The 22674-nt window shown below is 44.6% G+C and overlaps 1 protein-coding gene across 2 annotated transcripts in view; it reads left to right on the forward strand.

Annotated features, from left to right (window-relative positions):
• Positions 1–911: 911 nt before the first annotated feature.
• Positions 912–22674, forward strand: part of MAX (MYC associated transcriptional regulator X) — a 23838-nt gene continuing 2075 nt past the window's right edge. The window contains exons 1-4 of one of the 2 annotated variants that reach the window (XM_007449025.1): positions 932–1095; positions 1819–1845; positions 9311–9418; positions 21693–21816. In XM_007449025.1, coding sequence (XP_007449087.1) covers positions 1060–1095; positions 1819–1845; positions 9311–9418; positions 21693–21816 — 295 coding nt within the window. In that variant the 5' untranslated portion in view covers positions 932–1059. Of the gene's footprint in view, positions 1096–1818; positions 1846–9310; positions 9419–21692; positions 21817–22674 lie in introns of both variants that reach the window. The other variant, XM_007449026.1, reaches the window with a different exon arrangement.

A 22674-nucleotide genomic window follows, 5' to 3' on the forward strand; every position in this document is an offset into this window, starting at 1 on the left:
GTACTCTGAACTGGGGCACTCCTCAAACTGCTTAGGCTACAACAAATTCAGAAGGAGCTTTTATTTCCACGTAAACGATTGTTGAGGGGCGGTTGTCTGTGAATGGACGACCCTCACGTGAGTAACAAGATGGTCACTCCCGGATGAATGAAGACACGATTCTCGTGGCTGGGAGTGATCTCTCAGCGAGGCCGGTCATCTTGCCTATCCTGTAATACCATTTAACACCTACTATTGACACCTCCCCATAGCCAGATCCCAGAGGTCCGCGTGGGCATCCGGAGCCGCGCCCCCAAGTTCGCCGCAGCAGCATCCCCCCAGCAGGGGCGTTACGCCCCAGGGCGCAACGCAGAGCGACTCACACATCTAGTAGACGGCGTAAAACCAGTCGCACCAAGGAGAGGCAGCGTTATTTAGGCAGGCGGCTACTCCTCCAGAGCTTCCACCCTGTCCCCTGGGCCCGGCGCCCGGCGCTCAGCCTGTGCCCGGCTCCAGGAGACCCAGCTCCCTCCACGTGTCCTGTCTTCCCAGCAGCCACCTCTGCTGCCTCGGGAGGAAAATCTCCGGACAACTCGCGGTCTGCGGACTACGACTCCCAGCAAGCACCGCGCCGCTTCTCTCTCCGCCCCCCCTCCACGGGGCACGCAGGCGCTCTGGTCTCCGTCAACAAGCCGGGCTGGCGACGACTGTGTACAGTTCCTTATGGGATTTGTAGTTTTTCTGGAGCTAGCTGGGCCGTCAGTCAAAGGGACAAGAACTACAAGTCTCGGCGGCCCCAGCGTGACGAGCCTGGTCACGTGGGAGGGGGCCGACCGGGCGTGCGTGCCGCCGTTGATCCGGTGCTGCACTGAGGAGGTGGTTCTCGCCCGTGTTGTGTGTGTGTGTGTGTGTGCGTGTGCGTGTGCGTGTGCGTGTGTGTGTGTGAGTGAGTGAGTGAGAGAGCGAGTGAGTGAGTGTGTGTGGGGGGGGACTCGGCTTGTTGTCGGTGACTTCCCCCTCCCCTCCACCCCTCCCCCTTCCCCGCCGCCGCTGCAGTGGCCGCTCCCTGGGCCGTAGGAAATGAGCGATAACGATGACATCGAGGTGGAGAGCGACGTGAGTCCTGGGGCTTCTTCCTTCCCTTGCGGGTTGTCAGGCGGGGACAGCGGCCGGGGTTCTCAGCAGGGCGACGGCGGTAGGGGGCCGGGCAGCTGCCGCCTCCTTCCCCTTCCTCACCCTGGGCCGGGACCGCCTCCGTCGCGCTCCCGGCTCGCTCTCCCCCGGGCTCTTGGCCGGAGCGGCCTTCTGGGACTGAAGGTGGGGAGGAGACACGCGGCCTCTGGGACCCCCACCTTCCCCGGTGGAGGAAGGTGCTGCGGCCTCCCGTTCCCACCCTATCCAGTTCAGGATCCGGGGAAAGGGACGGGGTGCGCCCGGGATCCCATTGTCCGGATCCTGGGGAAGGGCACCGCGCTTAGGACCTGCTCCCTCGGCCCGCGACCCTCTCCTCCCGTGACCCGCGGCGGATCCTGGCTGGTGAAGGAGGGCGGAGAGGGCTTGGGAGTGCCCAGACGCTCTGAGCTGGGTGCGAGGAGAGGAGACAGTGCTCTGGACCCCCTCTGTCCCGGGTCGGATGCCGGAAGGAGGGGCGGCGCTCGGAACCCCCCTGCCCCGCTACCGGATCCCGCTAGGGGGGATGGGGGCGTGGGATGGGGAGGGGGGTTAGGGCTGACTCCCCACCCGCCGCTTCCTCTGCCGCCGGCATTTTCTTTCTTATTATTGAATGTGAAGTGTAAAAATAACTTCTATATTTTCTATTTTTTTTCTCTCTTATTCCAGGAAGAGCAACCGAGGTTTCAATCAGCGGTACGTCTCCTACTCTCCGTTTCATTTTCATTTCCGTTCAATTCTAGTCCTTTTTGGGGTCAGAGAGAAAAAGAGATCGTTCTCTTACTTTTAATATTGTAGTAAACTCTCCTGTTAACCGCTAAGGTGAGGTGGGGCCTTGTTCTGGGGTTCTAGGTGGGGGGGGGGCGGGCTTGCGAACCTCATAATTCTAGGTTCTCAGGTGGTGAGGTTCAGTGACTGTAGGTGAGTGAGAATTTGTATGCAAGGAAATGAATCCTTCTGTAGGTTTCTGCTCGGGGTTCTAGCTGTCACTATAGAAGTGGGAAATGAGAAACACATCATGCTGAAGTAAATTGTAGTATTATTTCAGGGAAAAGTGGCCAAATTTACTTAGGAACAAGTAGGTTCTAAACCATATCTGCATAGTTGTGTGAAGTTGAAGGCACATGCAATGATCACCTTTAACCAAAAGTCATGTGACTGCTGTAGACCTATGGAATCTAGCACAACCTGGTATTAGTCTAATGTAGAAATTGGAAATGTAGAGGGGCCAAAGGTTGAATGTGAGCGTGTCACATTCAGCTTGTGGTCTGACTATATTTGAGTTGAAGGAGCAGTATAAAGACAAAAAGAACTGTTGAAGAAAAGTGGCACTGTAGAGAGAGGTTTGCTAAGAGGTGATGGTTGAGACTATACTGTGTTGTCAATAATTTCTGAGTTTGGATATTAATGTTCTCAGTGGATGGTTCTGTTGATTAAGATAGACACAAATCTCATGTCCTTGGAGTCTGAGATAGTACTATGGGTGTTCCATGAATAGATTAGAGGGAGAAAAAAGAATAGAGACAAAATAAATCAGAATCAGAGGAGAAGAGAAATGAGTAAACCATAGCATCTAACATTTGACAGATGGGAGCAGTAGGAAGTGTAGAGAATGAGGGTCCAAAATTTAGATGTCTCTAGGGGGTCCAGGCAGTGAGATAGTCAGGAATAAAGTAGAGAGCAGAGGTGAGGACTGGGGTACTAGAGAGCACATGCCTCTTCTGAAAAGGCAGTCACTAAAGTCCAGTGGGTTGCTGTTATGTGGGAATGAGGGCTTAGTGTTGTCTTATCTTCCTATTTTAAAAGAAAGATTACAAATCCAGACTTTGATGTTATTTTTCTGATTTTTAAAATAATGTATGAGACAATCAAGTTGTTTAGGGGCTTGTTAGAATTTGCCAGATGCCACTTTGAGACCTCTGGTCTAATAATTTCATTATCACAGGATAAAAGCAAGCCCTCTTAATTGTACCTGCTTTTCATTAGAGCACAGATTCTAAGGTTGTCGAAGGAGTTAGGCATTTAGAAAAACTTTACTTATAGAAAGCTGGTATTTCCATAAAATCCAAGAATGCAGTTGTTCCAGGGGTTTTAAAATTATCCCTGGGTACTAGTCACTAAAAAATAATTTGTTTTGTTTTAGTTTTCCTTGAAGTATTTGAAGACAATACTTTGAATGTTTGAAGTATTGTCAGATACTTAATATTTATACATACGTTTGAAAATTAAATTCCTTTTTTTCAGTTACTATTATCCTTAATAATGTAAACATGGAATTTCATGTTTGGAACACAGTCTATTTAAAACATTTTTTTTCTCCAAGTCTCCGGTTGTAAAATCTGCCCTAGGGCTTGATCAGGATTGGAGGGTAGGGATTGTTTAGGCTTCCTTTGAAGAATCATTATTTAAGTTGGAATTATATTGGCTTTCCAGTGAGATAAGGATTTTCTTTGTGAAATTTTGGCTTCCAGTTCTTGAGCGCTTTCTGCTTTTCAGAATGCCCGTCCACATGGGTGTTGATGTAAATCGTTTTATTAAATTATGAAAATGTCCCCACTCTCCTAGAGTGCTCATCTCATTGTCTGGTCTGGAGGTTTTCAGTTCGCTGTTAAGGTACTTAGGATTTTTCCCTTTGATTTTGGAGGGTGGGCACAGGGAGTGGTTCTGACCCTTTGTTTTTAATTTGACACATCTACTTGCAGAGACATTTAAATATTATCTGTTACAAGATAATCACAATGGCATAGAGAGAAGAAGCAATAGACAGATTTCATAGCATATCAAGCAATTATTGTGAACACGTAGGGTAAAAAGGATTTTTTTTTCCTGTGTGACTGTTTATTTCCTGACATTTAGTATAGATAAATATATTTATTTTTTAATTTGGGGGAAACTGTTCTTAAGCTTTGCCTTAGTTCAGAAAAGGGTGTGGACTGTGAACAACCAAATATTTAGAACTGCAGAAGAACTTTTAAAAAGTTATTTTGAAACGGTCCTGTGGGTCCTAATATAAAAAGAGGTATTCATTCATGTTTTATAATGTCACTACAATAGCTACAACCTTACTACATAAGAAATGTAGGATACTCAGCAATAACAGCGTTAGGAAGTGAGGCTAACAGTAACAGAAAGTGAAACTGATTTGACGAGTATTTTTTTCTGTTGCCTCAGTGCGAACAGAAAACAACTTCTCCGGTGACCAGTAAGCTTTGTTAAAGGAAGTAATCCCAAACAATAATTTATATTATTAAATTCAATATGTCTCAGAATCCCACTGATATTCTTATTTTTATTATTTTTTTGGAGGGAAAAAGTTGCATTTCAAAGACAGTTTTCTGGGGCAGGTATATTTCATGCAAGGTGATCTTTGTTTTATTTCTGCTTGGAATTTTTTTTTTTTTTAAAGAATGAACGTATATAAGAAACGTAGGGTTAGTGTGTTAGTCGGAAACCTAAGACCTTTTTCAGCTTATCCTTCATGACAGCTGCACATGTTTCAGTTACAGTGTATCTTTGGCGGGGGGGGGGGGGGGGGGGGGGGGGGGGGGCACCACAACGACACACTGCGTGGCGTGACCTGGAAAACAGACACATACACACCAGGCGGGGGGGGGGGGGTTAGAAACAGATTTGTACAATTCTGTTTCTGGACCTTTCTGGTATGAAATATTTCTAACTTCTCAGAGCTCTTTGTTTCTTTAGAAATTGCAATGTATTCAGAAGGGAATGAGCTTGGTCACCTTTGAGATCGGAATTTACTCAGGAAACTACTGTCTTTTACCCAGAATTAGTTGCATGGCAGAAGTGCTACATGATACATGTATTTTGTGTCTGCTTAGAGTGTTGACAGTGATGTGGATGCCAGGTTTGGTTCCTAAAAATACCTGTTGAAGGGTGTTCTTATATTTAAAAGTCTTTTTTCAAGATTCCAGTAATGGTAAAATAGTTGATCAAGGAAAATGGGTATAGTATGATGGCATATTTGGATGATAGCGTTCCCAAGTTTTTTTAGGCACCAAGTGATTTTTTTGAATAGCCTGGAAAACACATGTATGTATTGGATTTTAAAAATGTATACCAGGCAGTCGGCTTCAAACAGGAGAGGTGTTGGGAAGTTGCAATTTATATCTCCTGTTAAGGACTTTTGTGAATTTCTCATCCTAGCTGCCCATAATTTCATGTTGCAATTTTCATGTTGATTAAAGTGAATTAAGTTGCTTAGAAATTCAGTTTTATTTATCCTATTTGCTTCCCATCAGAAGTAGTAAATAGATCTTTTCTGATGAGAATTTTGAGCCTGTGTATTTCCAGTGTTAGTGTTTAATAAGAGTAGCTTATTAAATAATCATAAGCAACACAATCTTCTTTCTAAAATATAGCCTTTAAATTTCTTAAAGGCAGTAAATGTTTACTGGGCAACTCTAATTCCATATATGGTGGGAATTTTCTATATTGGAATTGAGAAGATTCCCCTTATAGATGGGGTTAGGTGTCACGTGACCTGCAGGAGAGGGCATTGCTCTGGAGAACCTTGGTCATACTTGAATAATGGATCATTCATTTCCCCTTGTGATTTGCCTACCTAGAACTTGCAGGAAATAATGCTGCTGACTGATGTAATGCCTTTAAGGAAGATGTATTCTCTATGCAGTAAGTTGGAAGGAAATAATTTAAAGAGATTTCTTCAGTTTTGAACAGCCCTCCTTAGTTTGAATGACCTACTGCCAGTTTAGCAACTTCTTGGCTAACAAAATAACATTTGCCTTCAACATTTAACAACACTTAAGATAACATGTGCTTGTTAGTGTCAGAGATGGACAAATTGTAGGTGAAGATTTTTATTCTGGCTGCCAGTATGGAAAGTTTGGTGGAAATAATACTGAGAGGCTGAATAAAAACCTTGGCAGAGATGTCAAAGCTGGAATCGATTTGGTGTCGGAGTTCCTGTTGAGCATCTGTGGGCCACTCTTAAGATCACACGGCTCTTTAGTATTTCTGTTAGCCTAGGATGCCCTGAAGGAAGGGTTGTCTGCTGGAAACTGCAAATCCAGCGTACTTAAAGAGTGACAGCATCCAGCCACTGCTCCTGTAGGATGTATAGGGGAGGTATTTGTGGGCCTGCTGTTCATCCCAAGAATGTTTCTGTTGTCTCCTAGAATTTGTTTGGTATCACCCGTTTTCATTATCAAACATCTTTCTCAGTATAGCTGAGAGAAAGCTGACTCATCTGAGTTGAGCTTTATTTGTTCAAGACACAACAATTGTTTGGCCCTTCCCCACCTGTTGTTTTTTTTTTAAACTAGTTTTGAGTTTGTGGGAGGATCTCAGGTGCCTTACACTGGGAGTCTTCAAATCTTGTCCCTTTCAAAAAGGGTTGCCAGCATGCAAAGATAGTTAACAAAGCAGTGATAAGCCTGGCAACTGGCCCTCTGTTTGGATGAGTTGCGGGGGAAGGGAATTCATCCGGCTGGACATTTGGAAATGTTTCCCAAACAGAATTCTCAGTCTTGTGTAAAGGTTTTTCATACGTGTAAAGGTCTTTCAAACCACTAGAGGTTATTATTTAGTTCAGAGTTGCCTGGAATTAGGCATGTTAGTTCTGCATGTTTTTAACTTGCTCTTTCAAATGAGGCTGGAGAAGAAGAAAAATGCATCATTGCCATTGTCTCTGAGAGCTTTAAAATGGACTCTGGTTAAGTGTAGCAGCTTGGGGATGGACATGGCAGCAGGGAATGGTCTAAGATTCCACTCTTCTGCTGGTTAAATTGGGCCTGGAACGACCACAGAAATTCCATCCACTACTTTGAGAACAACAGTCCCCAGCCCAGGCTTTCTACCAGGCAGTGGACTGCTGCCTTTCCTTGTTGAGCCAACTTCTCAAACTTGGCTGGCTTCCCAGATGAGAAGCCAAGATTTCTGCTGATGGTCCACAGCCAAGTTCACTTACAATCCTCTAACCGAAAGACTTGTCCATTTGAGTCCTTTCAGGGCTCAGTGAATGGGAAGGGGGTAGTGCATTGTGGGGATGATTTTGGTGTTAGATTATACTTAGCTCCACCCTTCTTGTGCAGGCCTGAGTAAAACCAAGTCCAACTTGATTGATTCTAGCCATTTGAGATTTGCAGGGCTCTCCCAGAAAGAAAACAGACAATTAGAATTTTATTTGTATCAACAAGAGGGATTGTGGGTAACTGGTGTCACTGCTTCTGTGCACAGCTCTTAAGCTGGGAGGAGGGCCAGGAATCAGGGTGATTTAGTAGACAGGAGTATCTTGGGCTGCTGCTGGATACCAAAGCTGGGCGATTATTTTGCATGTAAATAAACCATCCTAGGGAGTGTGTAGCAAACACAGGAGAGATAGATAGGTGCCAAATGCCATCTCTCAGCCCTCTAAGTCAACTTACCTATGTATCAACAGATGACTAGAGGGAATGGTAAGTTAGATAAGGCCTAGGTACTTAAATATGTTTAATTCTTTCAGGCTCTTCATGCTGCTGATAGAAGGAACCTGCACTTTTCTTGCTCTAATGCTGTATACCTTCCTCTAGCCTCAGGTTATCTGATCATTCCCTCAGTTTCCCTGTAAATTCCACATATCCCTGGAGTTCAGCAGACACTCATTTTTACAGAGAATCCAGGCATAAGATTAGGAGAGCTTTAGAAGTGTTGCAGGCATCTGCCCTGAAAATGAGTGCTATGCCATGGAGAACCATGGCTGTGATGGGAACCATGTTTCCAGTTCAACAGAGCTATAGGTGAGGTGTTGTGCTCGAGAGACCAGGAAGTGACTAAAATTACCACAGCTGCTCGCAGCCTCTTCCTCTGTAATGACTCAGACTTTTAGGATTAGATACTAGAATTTCAAGTCCTTTCATTCCTATAACTCTTATCTCTATAGACTTTTGTCCGAACATCTTGTCTAGTATAAAGATTCATTTGAGGCATTCTTGTGCTAAGCCAAGTTATTTACTCCTGTTGCTTCATTTTTAAAATTCCTGGTGCTGTGTCTGGGTAGATTAAAGCTACCTGAACTTCCTCTGTACAGACTTCCTCTTTAGGTTAGCCCAGTGCAACCTTGTGTATTGGGGGTAAATTCTCGGAGTATAGTATTTCCCATAATTCCCGGAGTGCAGAGGTGAAGTTCTTGCTTTAGGTTAAGTGAGCGTTTGTGCTTCATTGGAGGGACCGCCCCTTTAATGGGGACCTGCCAAAGCTCTCTTGCAGTGTTCTCCAGCACTGTCACTTCCACCTGAAGCCAGTGTATTTTGCCACTGATTACTTGGCATCTCTATCCCTCTCCAGCTGATTGTTTTTTGTGATTCTAAGCAGGACAGGATAAGGAGTTTGGTCTGTGGGTATTTAGATACCGCTAAATAAGCATGACGTGCCACAGGTGCCTGAGGAGATGTATTGAGAATATGTGAGTGTCAGGTTTACTGTCTGAGAACCGCCTTTTCTGGCAGCCTGTGTGAGGGAAGCCCTTGGCTGAATATCATCTTAGATGCACTTTAAAAAGTAGGAGCTCAGAATGCAGTTGGCGTCTATATCAGCTCTGTCATAATGATCGCAGATTCATGCATCTGGGTTTTCTAGAGGTTTTAGTTTCTCTTGTATGATTTGGCAAGAAGGTCTTAAAACTAGTACCTCTTAGCGAGCTGGAGACCAGAGCGGACTCATGGTGATGGTTTCACATGGAAAGAAACAGTGCACCAGTGACCTAACTCCTTTCCTGGGTACCCACCATGGGGAATCTCTTACAGTGGGGGTGATCACATCTTATGAAGGGGCCCACTGCAGCTTTTCCCTGGTCACCTCCCAGCCATGGACTGGCGGCTGTTGTGTCACTTAAGTAAGTTGTGGGAGAAAACTGATGCTGCAGGAGAGTCACACTTTGTCCCCATGAATAACTTTTATTTTACTTATGCATGAACTGGATGCATCGAGCTACTTTGGATGTTCCTGTCGAAAGCCTTGCTCACCCCTTTCTCCCCCTTTAGCAGAGCCTAATTCTGGAGACTCCTAACTGCCCACCTCGACAAATCCTTCCCAGTCCAGTCACCTGGGACAGCGCTGACAGCATATACTTCCAGGCTGTACCCACTCACCTGTACCAAGCAGGAGGACTGACATCACTAATGTGCTCTTTCTCCCATTCTTCCAGGCTGACAAACGGGCTCATCATAATGCACTGGAACGGAAACGTAGGGACCACATCAAAGACAGCTTTCACAGTTTGCGGGACTCGGTCCCATCACTCCAAGGAGAGAAGGTGAGTTTATTGAGAAAGCTGATTAGCTTAGCCACCACTAACTTGGAACTCACTGTGGGGCTTAGCAGGGCATTCACCTTTCTGGAAAGAAATGGAGTCAGGGATATTTGGGTGACATGGTTTCCTTAATCTTTGATTCTTCAGAGTCATCATACACCTTACCTACTGTAGTTCATCCTTAGCAAACGATGTCAGATGTAATGGAGCTGCTTGTTAAGACATCAGTAGGAGCCCTCTTTTAAAATTAGTATTATGTATAATAAATTACTCATTCAAGAAATTATAACTATGCAGTGTAATATAGAGAGTAGCATATAGTAGTTTGGGATAATGCTAAGGATTCCAGAGGTCAGTGATTCTCTGGACCTCCATGAGAATTCTTTTTATATGGTTCGAAGTGAGTACTTATTTTAAATGAAACTTCCCAGGAATGTATGTGAACCAGTCTGGACACCAGTGATCTCCCAGTCCAACAGTTATTATTTCAAAGGCATATAAAGAGCATTTTTAATGTGGGACTTGAGTAAGGAGATGTGTTCATACGAAATGAAAGAAAAAATAACTACTCTTCTTTCACCATCCGCCTACCCCACTGGTGGCCTTCCAGAAACTGTTTTCCCTGGAGAGGTAGGCACCAGCTGTTTCTACATTTGAAAAACAAAGTCCGAAGCTTTGAGTAAAAAGTCTGTGGGTTAGGGTCACTCCTTGGAATTTGGAGAAAATATGTGTTTGCACAGTTCGTTCCATCCTTGACACACAATATAACTGGCTACTCTCTGCAGCTATTCAGTGTATAAGTGGCAAACTTGGAAGAAGACCTGTGTGTTTTTGGGTTTGGGTTCAATAATGCAGTGTTAAAGAAGCAACCGAAAAAAAAAGCAACCGTTTTAAGAAGAATTGTTGCTTTCAGGTGGGCTTTGAATGGCTTTCCAGATTTAGCTCTGTGGTAGGAGTCCTGGTTTTGTTTGGTTATCCAGAATTAAACTTGGGACCATTATGGTTTCATTTTATTTATACTGCCAGTCTGGTAAGCCACCTGCTTTATATGTTATCTAAGGTGTGGCTGTATGGCTATAAAGGATGGGGTAGGTCTGACCTTTATGCAAAACATAAAATAGGCCGTGTAAATACCTAGCATTGCAAAACCAGAATTTGCCCTGGGTTAGGCCTACTTAGTGTGCACTTGGCTTAATGGCCTTGGACCAACGTGCTTACCTGGAATAACAACATTCCTGGGTACAACACTGTTAAGCACCACAGGAAATCTTTATGATGAGGGGAGAGGCTCATGCTTTTAGTCAGAGTACACATGTACAAAGGATTATCTCTCGTGTTTGTCTGAACTATTGACAGTAGGTGCTTATTCACATGCCATGGTATCAATTAAAATGGCTTTGGTGAAGTAAATGGACAAGAGCTACCTTTTTCTAAGTCTCACATCTAATCAGGAGTGGCACCGGGGCAGCGTATCCCAAGAAATGGCCTGTGGATCACCCCCATCAGAATCACTACTGAATCTGTCTTTCTGGAGGCAGGCCTAGAGATCTGTATTTATAACCAGCCGTCAGGTGATTCTTAGGTTTTCTTAAGTTCAAGAACACTTTGGGAGAGGTCAGTCTTAAGAGCTCAACTATACCTTTTTCTTTATCCAGTCTATTTTACATTGTCATAACATTCTTCCTTAAGTCCTTAAAATCACATTACCCTAAATCCTGTTGTCTCCTTTCTTCAAGGAAGATGACAGTTTGAATTTGGTAACCTTACAAACCAAACAGTTGTCGTTCTTTGTGGCCTATTCATTTGTTCACTTATTCCATTCAGCAGATACTTACTGGGGGTCTGCTACATACCAGTCATTGTCCTAGATATTAGGAATACGGCAGTGAACAAAGTAGACAAAAGCAGAAGCTCTTAGTGTGGTGAGGAAAAGATAGAAAATGAACTAATAATTATATATATATATAGTATGTCAGATAAGTGCTATGGAGAAAAACAGGGAAGGAAGGGTTGCAGTTTTCATTAGGGCAGACAAAAAAACACACTGGCAAGGCAACATCTGAGCAAAGACTTGAAGGAAGTGAAGGAAAGAACCATGCATCTATCTGGTGATTAGCATTCCAGGCCAGGGAAGGCTAGTGGAATAGTCCAAGGGCAGGAACCTGGGAGCATTCCTGGGCCTGTCAAGGAGACAGAGGCCAGAGTGGCTGGAGTAGAGTGAGTGAAGGGACCATAGCAGGAGATGAGGTCAGAGAAGTAGCACAACTAGGGGAAAGGAGTGGTCGAGGGGCCAGGTTTCTTCTAGCTGATCAAAGCCCCGGTGGAAGTTAACCAGGTGCCTTTCTGATTTCAGAATGCTTTTGTGTGTTCCAGTCCAAATGTTCATGTTGAGCATGAATAAAGGAAGTAAGTGGCTGTTAGCTCTGGTTGAACCCCAACCCCCTTCCCACTAAGTTCCACAATCTTCATTATTTTCCTTCCCTGCCAACACTGTTTCACAGATGCTGCAGTGAGTCTAACAGAATACTTTGGTCTCTCAGACTTCCTAGGTCTCCCTAAATGTTGCAGTTTTTTTTAAAGTGGTATTTGAACCAAAGGGAATTGATTAATTCTTGATTTGGATTGCAGTAATGAAGGTTCTGACATTATGTAAATAATCATGAAATGATCATTTTTCCCTGTGAGTTTTGGGGGTGCTTAGATCAGTTTCTTGAAGCAAAGGCCCCCAGTCTCCTTTGACTTGTTCACCTTTATGTTCCAGGTGACTTCTCACTTAGTATTTGGATTATCTGTCCTATGTGTTCTAATAAGCCTTTTGTTTTTTAAAGAGAAACTAATACTGATTGAATTGGATCCTAACCAAGAATGGGGGACACTTGTACTAAAACAACAACAACAACAAAAAACCCTTTAAACGTGAGACTCAAACTCTATTTATCCTTTGTTCCCTATATTTCTACTATAAAATGGTCACCTTTTGCTTAAGTAAAAAATTCAGTATTAACTAATATCTGTATTGCAATGTAAAATGAAATCTGCACAGCAGTTCTCTGAGGTGAGTACTACACTATTATAATTAGACAATTACTACTGCTAGGGCTCCTGCCATCCTTAACGTATCAGAGATGAGGAAACAGGCTCAAGATCAGTCTATAGCTGGACAGGAACTAGAACTCAGGACTGCTGATTGCCAAGTTCAATCTTTCTACCACACCATAGGGGTAAACAATTTAAGGATATTTTAAAGAAATCTTGCTGCAATTCTTATATCTTGTCTTTATATTGGGAGCTTCCCCTGGATAGGGTCAGTAATCTTGGCAGTATGTCATACTAGGGTTGCTACTAAAATATTATCCCCTGAAGCAGCATATGTAGACAACACCAAAGTGCAGAGTTAAGGATCACTGAAAGTTTATAAATTTGTCTGAGTCCACATAGCTGTTCTGAGAAATAGATCATTATAATTGGCAGTCCAGCTGGGTTTTGCCATAGGTCACATTGTTCACAAGTAGACTCTTGAACTCTTGTTGCCTGAGCCTTTTGTTTCCCATAGTTTTTCAGCTGGACATGGAGCCCGCAGGAAAGATGGAATGGCATTAGAACCATCAGCCAGTCAACCAGAGTAAGGGAGCAAGGGCAAGAACGACTGTGGTCCCACTTTTCAAAGGAAGACATTACTGTTCTTGAACAGAATTATTCCTTGTTTTGAGGGTCCTTGGTTGGGTGCTAGGGAGTGTTGCCCAGTGGCTTGCTGGCACTGAGCTCACGCTGTTATGTGGGGGGCAGACGTGGTGGCGAGCCCATCAGTCTGCCTTTGCGTGGGGCTGTAATTCTGTGCCCACCCCCGGTGAGTTAGCCCCAGCACCTGCACCAGAGTGACTGTATCCAATCACAGTGTCTCCTTAGCATGGCTGACTTTAGTGAAAGAAGGTTCTGTTTCAGTAGTGCCATATGTAGCTGAACAGTGGTGTATAGTCATTTTTCATCTTCTTGGTCTCTTCCTAAATGCCTATTTATCATACTTAATTGCTCTCTCAGGCAGTTGTGCTCTGAATTTTCTCCTTTCTGGATAGAGCTATGTTATGTTAAAAAGAGATTATAACCTAAGATGAAAATAAAGAAGAAAAGTGTTTCTTCTAGTCAGCAAGTAAGAGTTCTTATAGTCAGTGAGTCAGTCCCTTTGTTTTAGGTGAGACTATGAAGGCACTGCCTCTGCCGGCTGCTGTCACAGACTCCGGCTCGTGGTAGGTTCCCAGAAAGGAGCTGAGGAGTGAGAGTGCCAGAGGAAACGGTGGGCTTGCTCAGCTCTTTGACGAAAACCGCCACAGCCCACGTGGTTGTGCTCACGTTTTTATATGTGAGCACCGCAGAGATTTAAGAGGTTTAATGCATGGTGTCTACTCTGGAGGATCTTGCTCTCTTGTTGGGGGAGAGGATTATACCTAACAATTAACAATAATAAGATAACATGTTGAGCATCAAGTAAGAGGTTAAAACACTGAGCTAATTTGTTTCATCTTCATTAAAGCCCAGTGTCCTTAACAGGTAGATGTTGAAACCAAATATCCCCTTATGCCAGGGAACATAGTAGTTCTTACTGCTGAAGGTCAGTCTCCCTGTTAAACTCACTCAGCACTGTGACCCGGGCTTATCCCAGGTGTAACTGTATACATATTTGTGTGGTTACTTGATGACTGTCTACCCGTCTCCCATACTACACTGTAGTAAGTACTGAAGGCAGGGAGAATATCTTTGGTCATATTTCGTCCCTTGGTGCCTGGCACACAGTAGGGAGCAGAGCTAGTGTTTATTGACTGAAGGAAGGAAGCCCTCTCTCCACCTGGCCTTGTTACACTGGGCAGAGCTCACTCTAGTGGACACCCTTTAAGGCAGGCAGTTCATTCAGCAGCAGTGTTTCTACATCATATCTGGGCTGCTAAAGGGGTTGTCTTTTAAATGAAATGTAAACAACAGCTGTACCCATTTCACCTTATTACTCAACAGGGTTATTACCTGGCCAGACTCCAACTTGGGCAGTTCTTTTATTCTTAATTTTTCTACATCTTAAGTTGTTGTCCATAGTTGTCCAGGTCTCCCTTAAGCTCCAGGCTCAGCAACTGTAAATGTACTGATTCATTGAATTCTTTGTTTAACTGTATTTTTGCACTGCCAAAGCCTCCAAGGGCTTTTCAGTGCCCATCACGGTAAGGACTGGCATTCCATGTTCTCTGAATAAGGTACCCAACTTGTCCTCCTGCTTTTTCTGCTCCTTCCCTTATTGTGAAGCAGGGTACACCCTCCTCTGTTTGCCCAGGAATGTCATCTTCAGGTTTATCTGAGTTCTTTCCTTCCACCAAGGTCCCCACTCCAGCTTCACCACCCAGATGACATTGGGGTCTCACAATGAAGAGACCCACTTACAAGGGCTCCCCAGCTCCCCATGTTTCCTGCCCATGTGCCTTCCTGTGTTTCTCCCCAATGAGGCCTCCCCTGCCAGTCAGTCTCCACCTGCCCATTTTCAAGGGCTGTATCAAATGCCTCAGCACCCTGAGAACACTGGGTTATCACTCTCCCTGACACCCCACTGGCCCTTTATGGGGCCTCTCCTATGTCTTCCTTTTTTCTGTGACAGTTCTTATCACCTAACTGAAGGGTGCACTCCTTGAGGGCAGAAGCTTTGTCCATCTTTCTGGAAGTCTGCACTACAGAGTAGGGGAGGGCTCACTCCCATAGAGAAGAGTAGAGAGTCAGGAAACTCATTTACCGCTTTTCCATCTGGAGATTTGAAAGAAGAGGAATTGGTTACTGGGCCTTCCCTCCAGCATTTCTCTTTTCTTTCCCCTCTAACAAAATTGCAGAAACTTTGGAAAAATGGGAAGAAGAAAAACAGTACTTCCATTCCTCTAACACAACTACAACCTTTCCTTTATTCTAAGATTCTAAGACAAGTGCTGTCCAGTGGAATTTTAATGTGAGCCACAAATAGCAGGTAAAATTAATTTTAATAATATATTTTATTTAACCTAATATACAAAAGTAAGTATGACTTCCATGTATAATCAGTATAGTAAAAATTACTCGTGGGATATTTTGTATTATTTTCTTGCACTGTTTTGATAATCCAGTGTGTGTTTTATACTTAAAGCACATCTCAGTTCAGACTAGTCACATTTCTTTTCTTTTTTTAACTTAATTTTTATTGGAGTATAGTTGCTTCACAATGTTGTGTTAGCTTCTACCACACAGCAGAACAAATCAGCCATACACATACATATATCCCCACCCTTTTGGATTTCCTGCCCATTTAGGATACCACAGTGCGTTACAGACTAGTCACATTTCAGTACTTAATTAGCCACCTGTGGCTGGTGGCTATTGTGCTGGACAGTGCGGTTCAAAGATGCTCTCTCCCCATCCCACACCCCATTTTAACATGACTGAAATTGGGTGCCATCTTACAGTGGATGTTAAACAAAGCTCGCCCCTTTTTTTTCCTCCCCCAGCAAAGGCTGCTCTTAAATCCATGTGTTTATTGATGGAGTCTAAGAAACAAGAGAATAATGGTGTTATCAATCTGTGTATCCCCTCTGGTCTCTTCATATGCATGCTTTACATGGGTAAAGGCTATAGCTTGATGCTTTCACATAACATGCCCTTCCCCCAAGTGATAGAGTGTTCATATTTAGCCATTAGGCATGTTTCTTTTAACCATTCAGGTTGCCTCCAGTCCTTTAACTTCATAAATAATGTAGTGATGAACATCTTGGTGCATGTGGTTGTTTCTATAAAACAGATTCCCAGAAGTTGGATTGCTGGGTCTAGTGGTAAGAACACCTGATTTTTTGCTGTATGTTGCCAAAATGCTTTCCAGGAGGATTGTTTTCATGTCTTCTTTCTTTTTCAAGCAAATTCTAAAGATTAGTCTTTTGGTATTGTTTTGAGAGTAGCAATTTTACCACCACTGGAATTTTTTTTTTGGAGGGGGTGACTAATTTAATAGGCAAAAGGTAGTAATTAATTTTGTATTTTGTTTATTGCCTGTGAGATTAAATCCTTTTCCGCATGTTTATTTACTAGTTGTATTTCTTCTCTGAGGAAACCCTGTGCTCCCGTCCCTTGTGGTCAGAGTTTGATGGGGAAATGTCACACCTTCATTTCAGACTACCAAGGGCTCAAGATGAAAGAATACAAAGTTTGAAACATGATTTGTGTTGACCCTTAAACAAATGTCTGGCTCCCAGCTTTAAGCCCTTAATGGGGCATGATAGCTTTGCCTTCCCCTAGTAATCAAGAAAATGGTCCTTTGGGCTTGGAAGGGCCAGGCACAAGAAGCGTTTGAGGGGCCACATGGCTGTGCTGGCTCTGAGCCCACAGCCTTCCAGCCTCCCTTGTTGGCATTGATGGTGGTTCCATTTTGGAATGAACTAGTTTAATACAGACGCAAATATATTGTGCTTTGATATTTGTTTCCAGAACATGGCTTATTCAACTGAAAATGTACACCAGCTTTGCCCTAGGCCTCCCTTTACCTTACTATGCATAGAAGTTTGCAGGTTTCAGAAAACAGTGGTTTTATTTTCTTTAAAATAACAAAACATGTCAACTGGTGAGTCAGGCAGTAGTTCTTTTTTCATTCCCCAGGATGTGGCGTTTTGGTTCTTGGCAGAACAGGGCAGCTGTAGCATCAGCCTGGTAGGATCTGATTTTGACAGGAGGAAAAAATGATAAATACAGCAAAGATGACTGTTTCTCAGGTCAGCATTAGGACCCTAGGGAAGAGCAACGGTGTTCCTAATGTTAACAAGCTAGTACGAATCTTCTCTTCCTCACCTCTCCCCACCTGCTTTCTAAACAACTTGGCTTTTTGTCTAAACAAAGATTTCCAGCTCCAGAAATGTGTGGGACTCTTGCCCTATATGAAAAATTTTGAGAACCACTACCTTAAATGGGATTTAATGACCTTGGATGTCATCCTAAATATGAGTGTTAACTACTTCAAGAATCATTTGGGACCTTTAGGTGCTAATTAGAATCAAACTCTTGGGTTTGGGGCCTCTCGTGAAATAGGTAGTTGATTCTTGCTGCAGCACACCAGGTGAGTACACTCTGTTCCCAAACAGAGTTCTGTTCAAGTGGGTGCCTCTGGAGGCTGGGGTGGCCCTTTCCTCCATCTCCTTGCTGCTCTGGGCAGGGATGCAAACAGGCCAGCAACTGCGTACGAGCAGGAGAGGTGGCACAGGAACCGCTGGGTCCCTCTGCCACGCTGGGTCTTCTCCGCTGTCCATTTCAGGTTTCCCCTACTTAGGTAATGAAGCCAGAGCAGTGCGGGGGGCCAGCGTTTCCCCTGGCCCAGGCCCAGGTTCAGTCAGTTCTTTCAAGCTAACTTGCATCTTCTGGCTTTTCTTCTGTATTTGCTTCTTCTCTGCTAGGGGTCACTTTGAGTTTCACCTGCCTTTAAAAGAAAAAGAAAAACAGTCTTCCTTCAATGCTGCTGTTATTACACGCTACTTTTTTTTCCATTTCTTATTTTTTCAGCCTCATTCTAAAAACCAGTCTTCATCTTTGCTTCAGCTTCAACTCACTCCTGCACCCATTACCTGTGTGAAGATGATTTACCTAAAATCACTCCTTCAAGGAAATCACCCTCACCGGGCTCTTCATTGACATCCTTATAGACAAATTGGGTGACTCTTTCGTAGTCCTTTTCTTCCTGCTCAGACTCTCCAAATTCCATTGATCTTCATCATTAGTTCCACAGCCTCCTCCGTGGTCCCAAAATAGGGTGTCCTGGAGGCCTGGGTTCAAATCTTGACTCACTGTTACCCACTGGTTATGTAATATCAGGCAAGTTACAGCTCTGTGCCTCAGTTTCCTCATTTATAAAATAGGGGAAATAACACATCGGAATATTGTATGAGGGTGCCTGGCATTTAGTAAGTACTCAGCTGCTGCCATTATCATCATCATTTGTATCGCTGTGTGCAGCCGTGGCTCTGGAACGCGATTGGGCAAGGGCGTCCAATGTCCTTTTGTGTGGCTCCCAGAGGGGAAGAGAAGCCTGACTGCCGCTGTGCGTTAAACTACTACCCAGAAGGCCCAATGCCTTTTCAGTGCCCTTGGCCATGGGCCATCCTGTGTCCAAACCATTAAAAAGATATGTTTCTGCTTAGAAAGGCAGAATGAGAATTGGTACCTTCTAATTGTAAAAACTAGCAGGAGAGAAATTATTCAGGTCCTTACTGGGTACCCAAAGGCAACAGTCAATCTGTGGACATGTTGACCTACCAAGTGTTATCTGCTCAGGGACACTCACACGAAGACTGCTGACTTAGCCAACTGGGCACGGTTTAGAAAACAGAAACCGAAAGCCAAGGGCCCCTCCATAGTCCAGGCTATAAAGCCCAGGGTTCTTGCTGGCTTCATGCCTGCTGTTCACACTATAAACTCATAAAGGCAAGGGCCTGCCCACACCTTAACCCTGTGGCAGGTCACATGATCTTGCATGGTTTGTAAAACTGGAAGAGAGGAGATTTTAGTTGAGTCTAGCATTTTCTCCCTTCAACCTTTTGCTTTTTCTTTGCTGGGCTAGATGTACATGTAAATTTGGGGGAATTCTGTATTTCGTACTTCAAATTTTTTCTTGTGGGACTTCTTGTTGAGTACCCTGGAGGGGGCAAAATAAAGTTAATTGAACCATGCTTTTGGACTTAGTAAGTGGGGGTCAGGGATACCCCAAGTGGCCTAGGTGCTTCTACTTAGGCAAGGGGGGGTGTGGAGGAAGGGCGGTGCTTATTAGCATTCTGGAGGCCTCCTGCTGGGTTTATTCCAATCTGGCCTTCTATGGAGACCTCTTGATCCCAAGACACTGTTTTCTGAGCATCTGTGAATTTTATCTTCATCCAAAAACTGCCTTGAGGTGGAAAAACTTCCATCTCATGGCATCTTTCTCTTTGGTTTGTTGTGCTGTGCTTACTTCTCCCTTTTCACTTCGTGGTTTCATGTATAAAGGTGTGAAGAAGAAACTGGGAGCGCTCAGGCTGCTACTCAGTGTGGTCATTTGTTAAAAATTATCTCTGAACATTTGCAAGCGCCACCAGGGAAGTCTGCAAGTGCTCTCTTGTTCAGAAATTTTGCTTTTTTCCCTTGTGCCAGATGCAAATGAGGAGTTAAATAAGGGTTAATGTTGCTTTCTGGGAACAACAGTTACTTGAAAAAATAGACAAATTTAAAGAGAGACTGGGATGTAAATATGCATAACAATTGGATCAGTGATGGAGTGCATAGCATTTGGAAGGCTAGGTGGGGTCTGAGAGAATTTCTCATCAGATAAGGAGTAGCCACGGAGAGAAATACTGTGTCTGCAGTCACAGAGCCCGTTAACGACCGGACCTAGGAGGTACCCGGCTCCTGGATTCCTAAACTCTTCTGCCCACCCTGCCACCTATCCTACAATACTTGTTTTTAATCCCATCTCTAGCATCCGGAGAGGCAGGGTATTTTAATTAGTCCCTTCTAAATATGTGCCCACCTTTTTTTTTCATTTTATCACCTAGTAATTAGCCCTGATAAGTCCCCTGTGGCAGAAATGAGAAACAGCTTCTGAAGCGACCTTGTAGCCAGAGTTGCAAGCCCCCGTTGGTAGATGCTCTCATTCTTTTCTACATAAGCTGACTTACTCAGCTAAAGAAATAGGCCTGGTCCTGTCCCCACCCTCATGCCCTTGCTTGTGCTATTCTCCCTGCCCAGAGCAACCCTTTCCCACAGATTCCACCTCAGTCTAACCCAGGGTTCACTGGTTCAGATAGGAACCTGTGTGTGCAGAGCCGAGGCTAATGCCTGGCACTCAGAAGGTGATCACCCCAGCCAGAAGCCATCTTTCCCATGGCCTTTCTAATCTGTACTACTCAAGTTACACTTGTTGGTACTGCCCTGTGATTTGTCTGTATATAAATACATTTATCTCCTCAACTAGATAGTAAGTTAGCTTCTGGGCAAAAGAAGCCATGACTAATACATTTCGTTTCCCCACAGTGTCTGCTCTGTGCCTTGTATGTAATTCGCACCAGATAAAAACGGTTGAATATGAACAATTTCCCTTTGAGGAAGTTGCCTTAAGGATGGTATAAGAGGAAAGCCTGGAAACTCTAATACTTGTGAGAACTGGTGAATAAACCCAGGCCTTCCAAACCTCTCTGATACCCAGCCCTGCTGAAGTCTATGAGTTGAGATTGTCAGAATATACTACAGGTGGATTTAGTTTTGCTCGCCTGAGTGTGGCTGTTTTCTTTGCCACTTAAGAAGCTTTGCTCCAGTTCAGGTGCCTGAGGTGCCTCACCGCCATACTTCGGCTACTAGACTACCCTGCATTGAGCTTCAGTTCTCTTGGCTTTGTACCATTCTACCAGTTCAGCTGGTTGGCTGCCTGGCCATGAGTAACTCTGGCCATGTTTGCAACCTGGAGGGAATCTTCCAGGTACTTTTGACCTCCAGGGGCCGAGTAACCTGACATCCATTTTATTAGCTCATTAACTTGTTCCTCTGACAGGGCAGTGCCTAGGCTACCCACAGCCATGGTAAAGGTGTGGTTGCTTCCTGAAATGGCCCAATCTCATGCCCTTCCTGTGTTGACATCAAGCTCTGACAGCTTTCACAAAATTCTCTTTAGCCAGTTAGGCTGAAATCATGACAAAGCAGCATGGCTCAGTTGGAACTAGTTAACAACGGTCTGAAAGCTTGTCTGAAATCTAGGACCTTGATGAACAACATTGTACCCATTCCCATCCTGAGCCACCTCCAGCTGAGATCTTGATCTTGTCTTTCTGGCCCAGCTGCCTGTAGCCAGGCAGAGAGTGAATGGCCCAAGGTCTCAGTTAAGTAGCATTTTAATGTTTTCAGAATAGCCTGGCTGAAGACATGAAAGCAACCTAAAGAACCAGAGCCGGGGGCAGGGCACAAGTTCAGGAGTGAGTTGGACCTGCGTTTGATTCCAGGCTGTACGCTCTTTTATTTTGAATAAACCAGTAAACTCTGAGCCTTGGGTTCCTGGTGGAGCTACCTCTCTCAGAGAGAGCCAGTGAGGTAAGCTATGTAAAGCAGCTGGTGCCTTGACTGGTATAAACAAGATTCCCGATAGCACTTACGCTGTTTCCTCAGCCTTGTGCCCCCTCACCCTCCTGCTTCCATTCTCTCATGCCGTCTTTGCTGAAAGGCATGGTTTCTTCACTGCGTGGACCAGGTCTTTATTTTGTCCCCTTTGCTTTTTCTCATATTGCAACAGGCATCCCGGGCCCAAATCCTAGACAAAGCCACAGAGTATATCCAGTATATGCGAAGGAAAAACCACACACACCAGCAAGATATTGATGACCTCAAGCGGCAGAATGCTCTTCTGGAGCAGCAAGGTGAGCAGCAGAGCTTGTGGGGCATCTGGCCCTGCTGTGCTCCAGCCAGGTCAGGGCTTCGCACCCAGGCCTGCTGAGTCAGAACCAGTTACGGAGCGTGTGCTCCTAAGCAGCTGTGGCCCTGCTTCTTGGGCCTGAGTAGTCGAGTGTAGAGCCATCCTGAGGAAGGACCTGAGCCCTTGGTGAGGGAACAGTGGAGTATAGGGGTTAGACACTGGAGACTTTTTTCTGACCTGCTCTCTCTCCCCTTCTTGGGGCTCAGGTGCTCCGCTTGTCGTAGGGGTCACACCTGGCATCAGGTGTCTCAAAAGAGCTGTGAGGTCCTTGAATTGGAGTGTGCTGTGTAAGCGCCACAGAGACTCCAGGTGTTCAGGGACAGTGAGCGCTCCCCGTTGTCAACGGTAGTCCAATCAGGGCAGCCTATGGGCCAGGCCCATGCTGTTCTCCAATGCTCACATCCGCCTTTTCCTACAACCACAGGGGAAAGCGAGAGCTGATCAAGTTCTTTGTTCCTGGGGAATTCACTTCTCTTCCTCCCTCATGGAAGATGCAAGTAAAAGGAAATGCAAGTAACCACCTGGGTTAGAACACCTCAAATAAACTAAACTAAAATAAATGGGCTGACCTTCCAGGCTCAAGATGAGCTGAAACGAGGGCTGGGCAGCGGGAGGCGGCAGCGGGTTGGTCACCGGGCCGAGCAGCCTGCATGTAGGGGCCGTGTGTCGGAAAGCCCAGGTATTCTGTGTGTATTGGTGACTTGCTTCCAAGTGTCCAGCTTGTCTTTCCAAGTGGATCTTGTACATGAGAGCTAAGCCAAAACTTTTCTTTGGCTGATACATCTTCTGTCATCCTTTCCTG

The sequence above is a fragment of the Lipotes vexillifer genome, unplaced genomic scaffold, assembly GCF_000442215.2.
Source record: "Lipotes vexillifer unplaced genomic scaffold, Lipotes_vexillifer_v1.1 scaffold629, whole genome shotgun sequence".
Taxonomy (NCBI): Eukaryota; Metazoa; Chordata; class Mammalia; order Artiodactyla; family Lipotidae; genus Lipotes; species Lipotes vexillifer.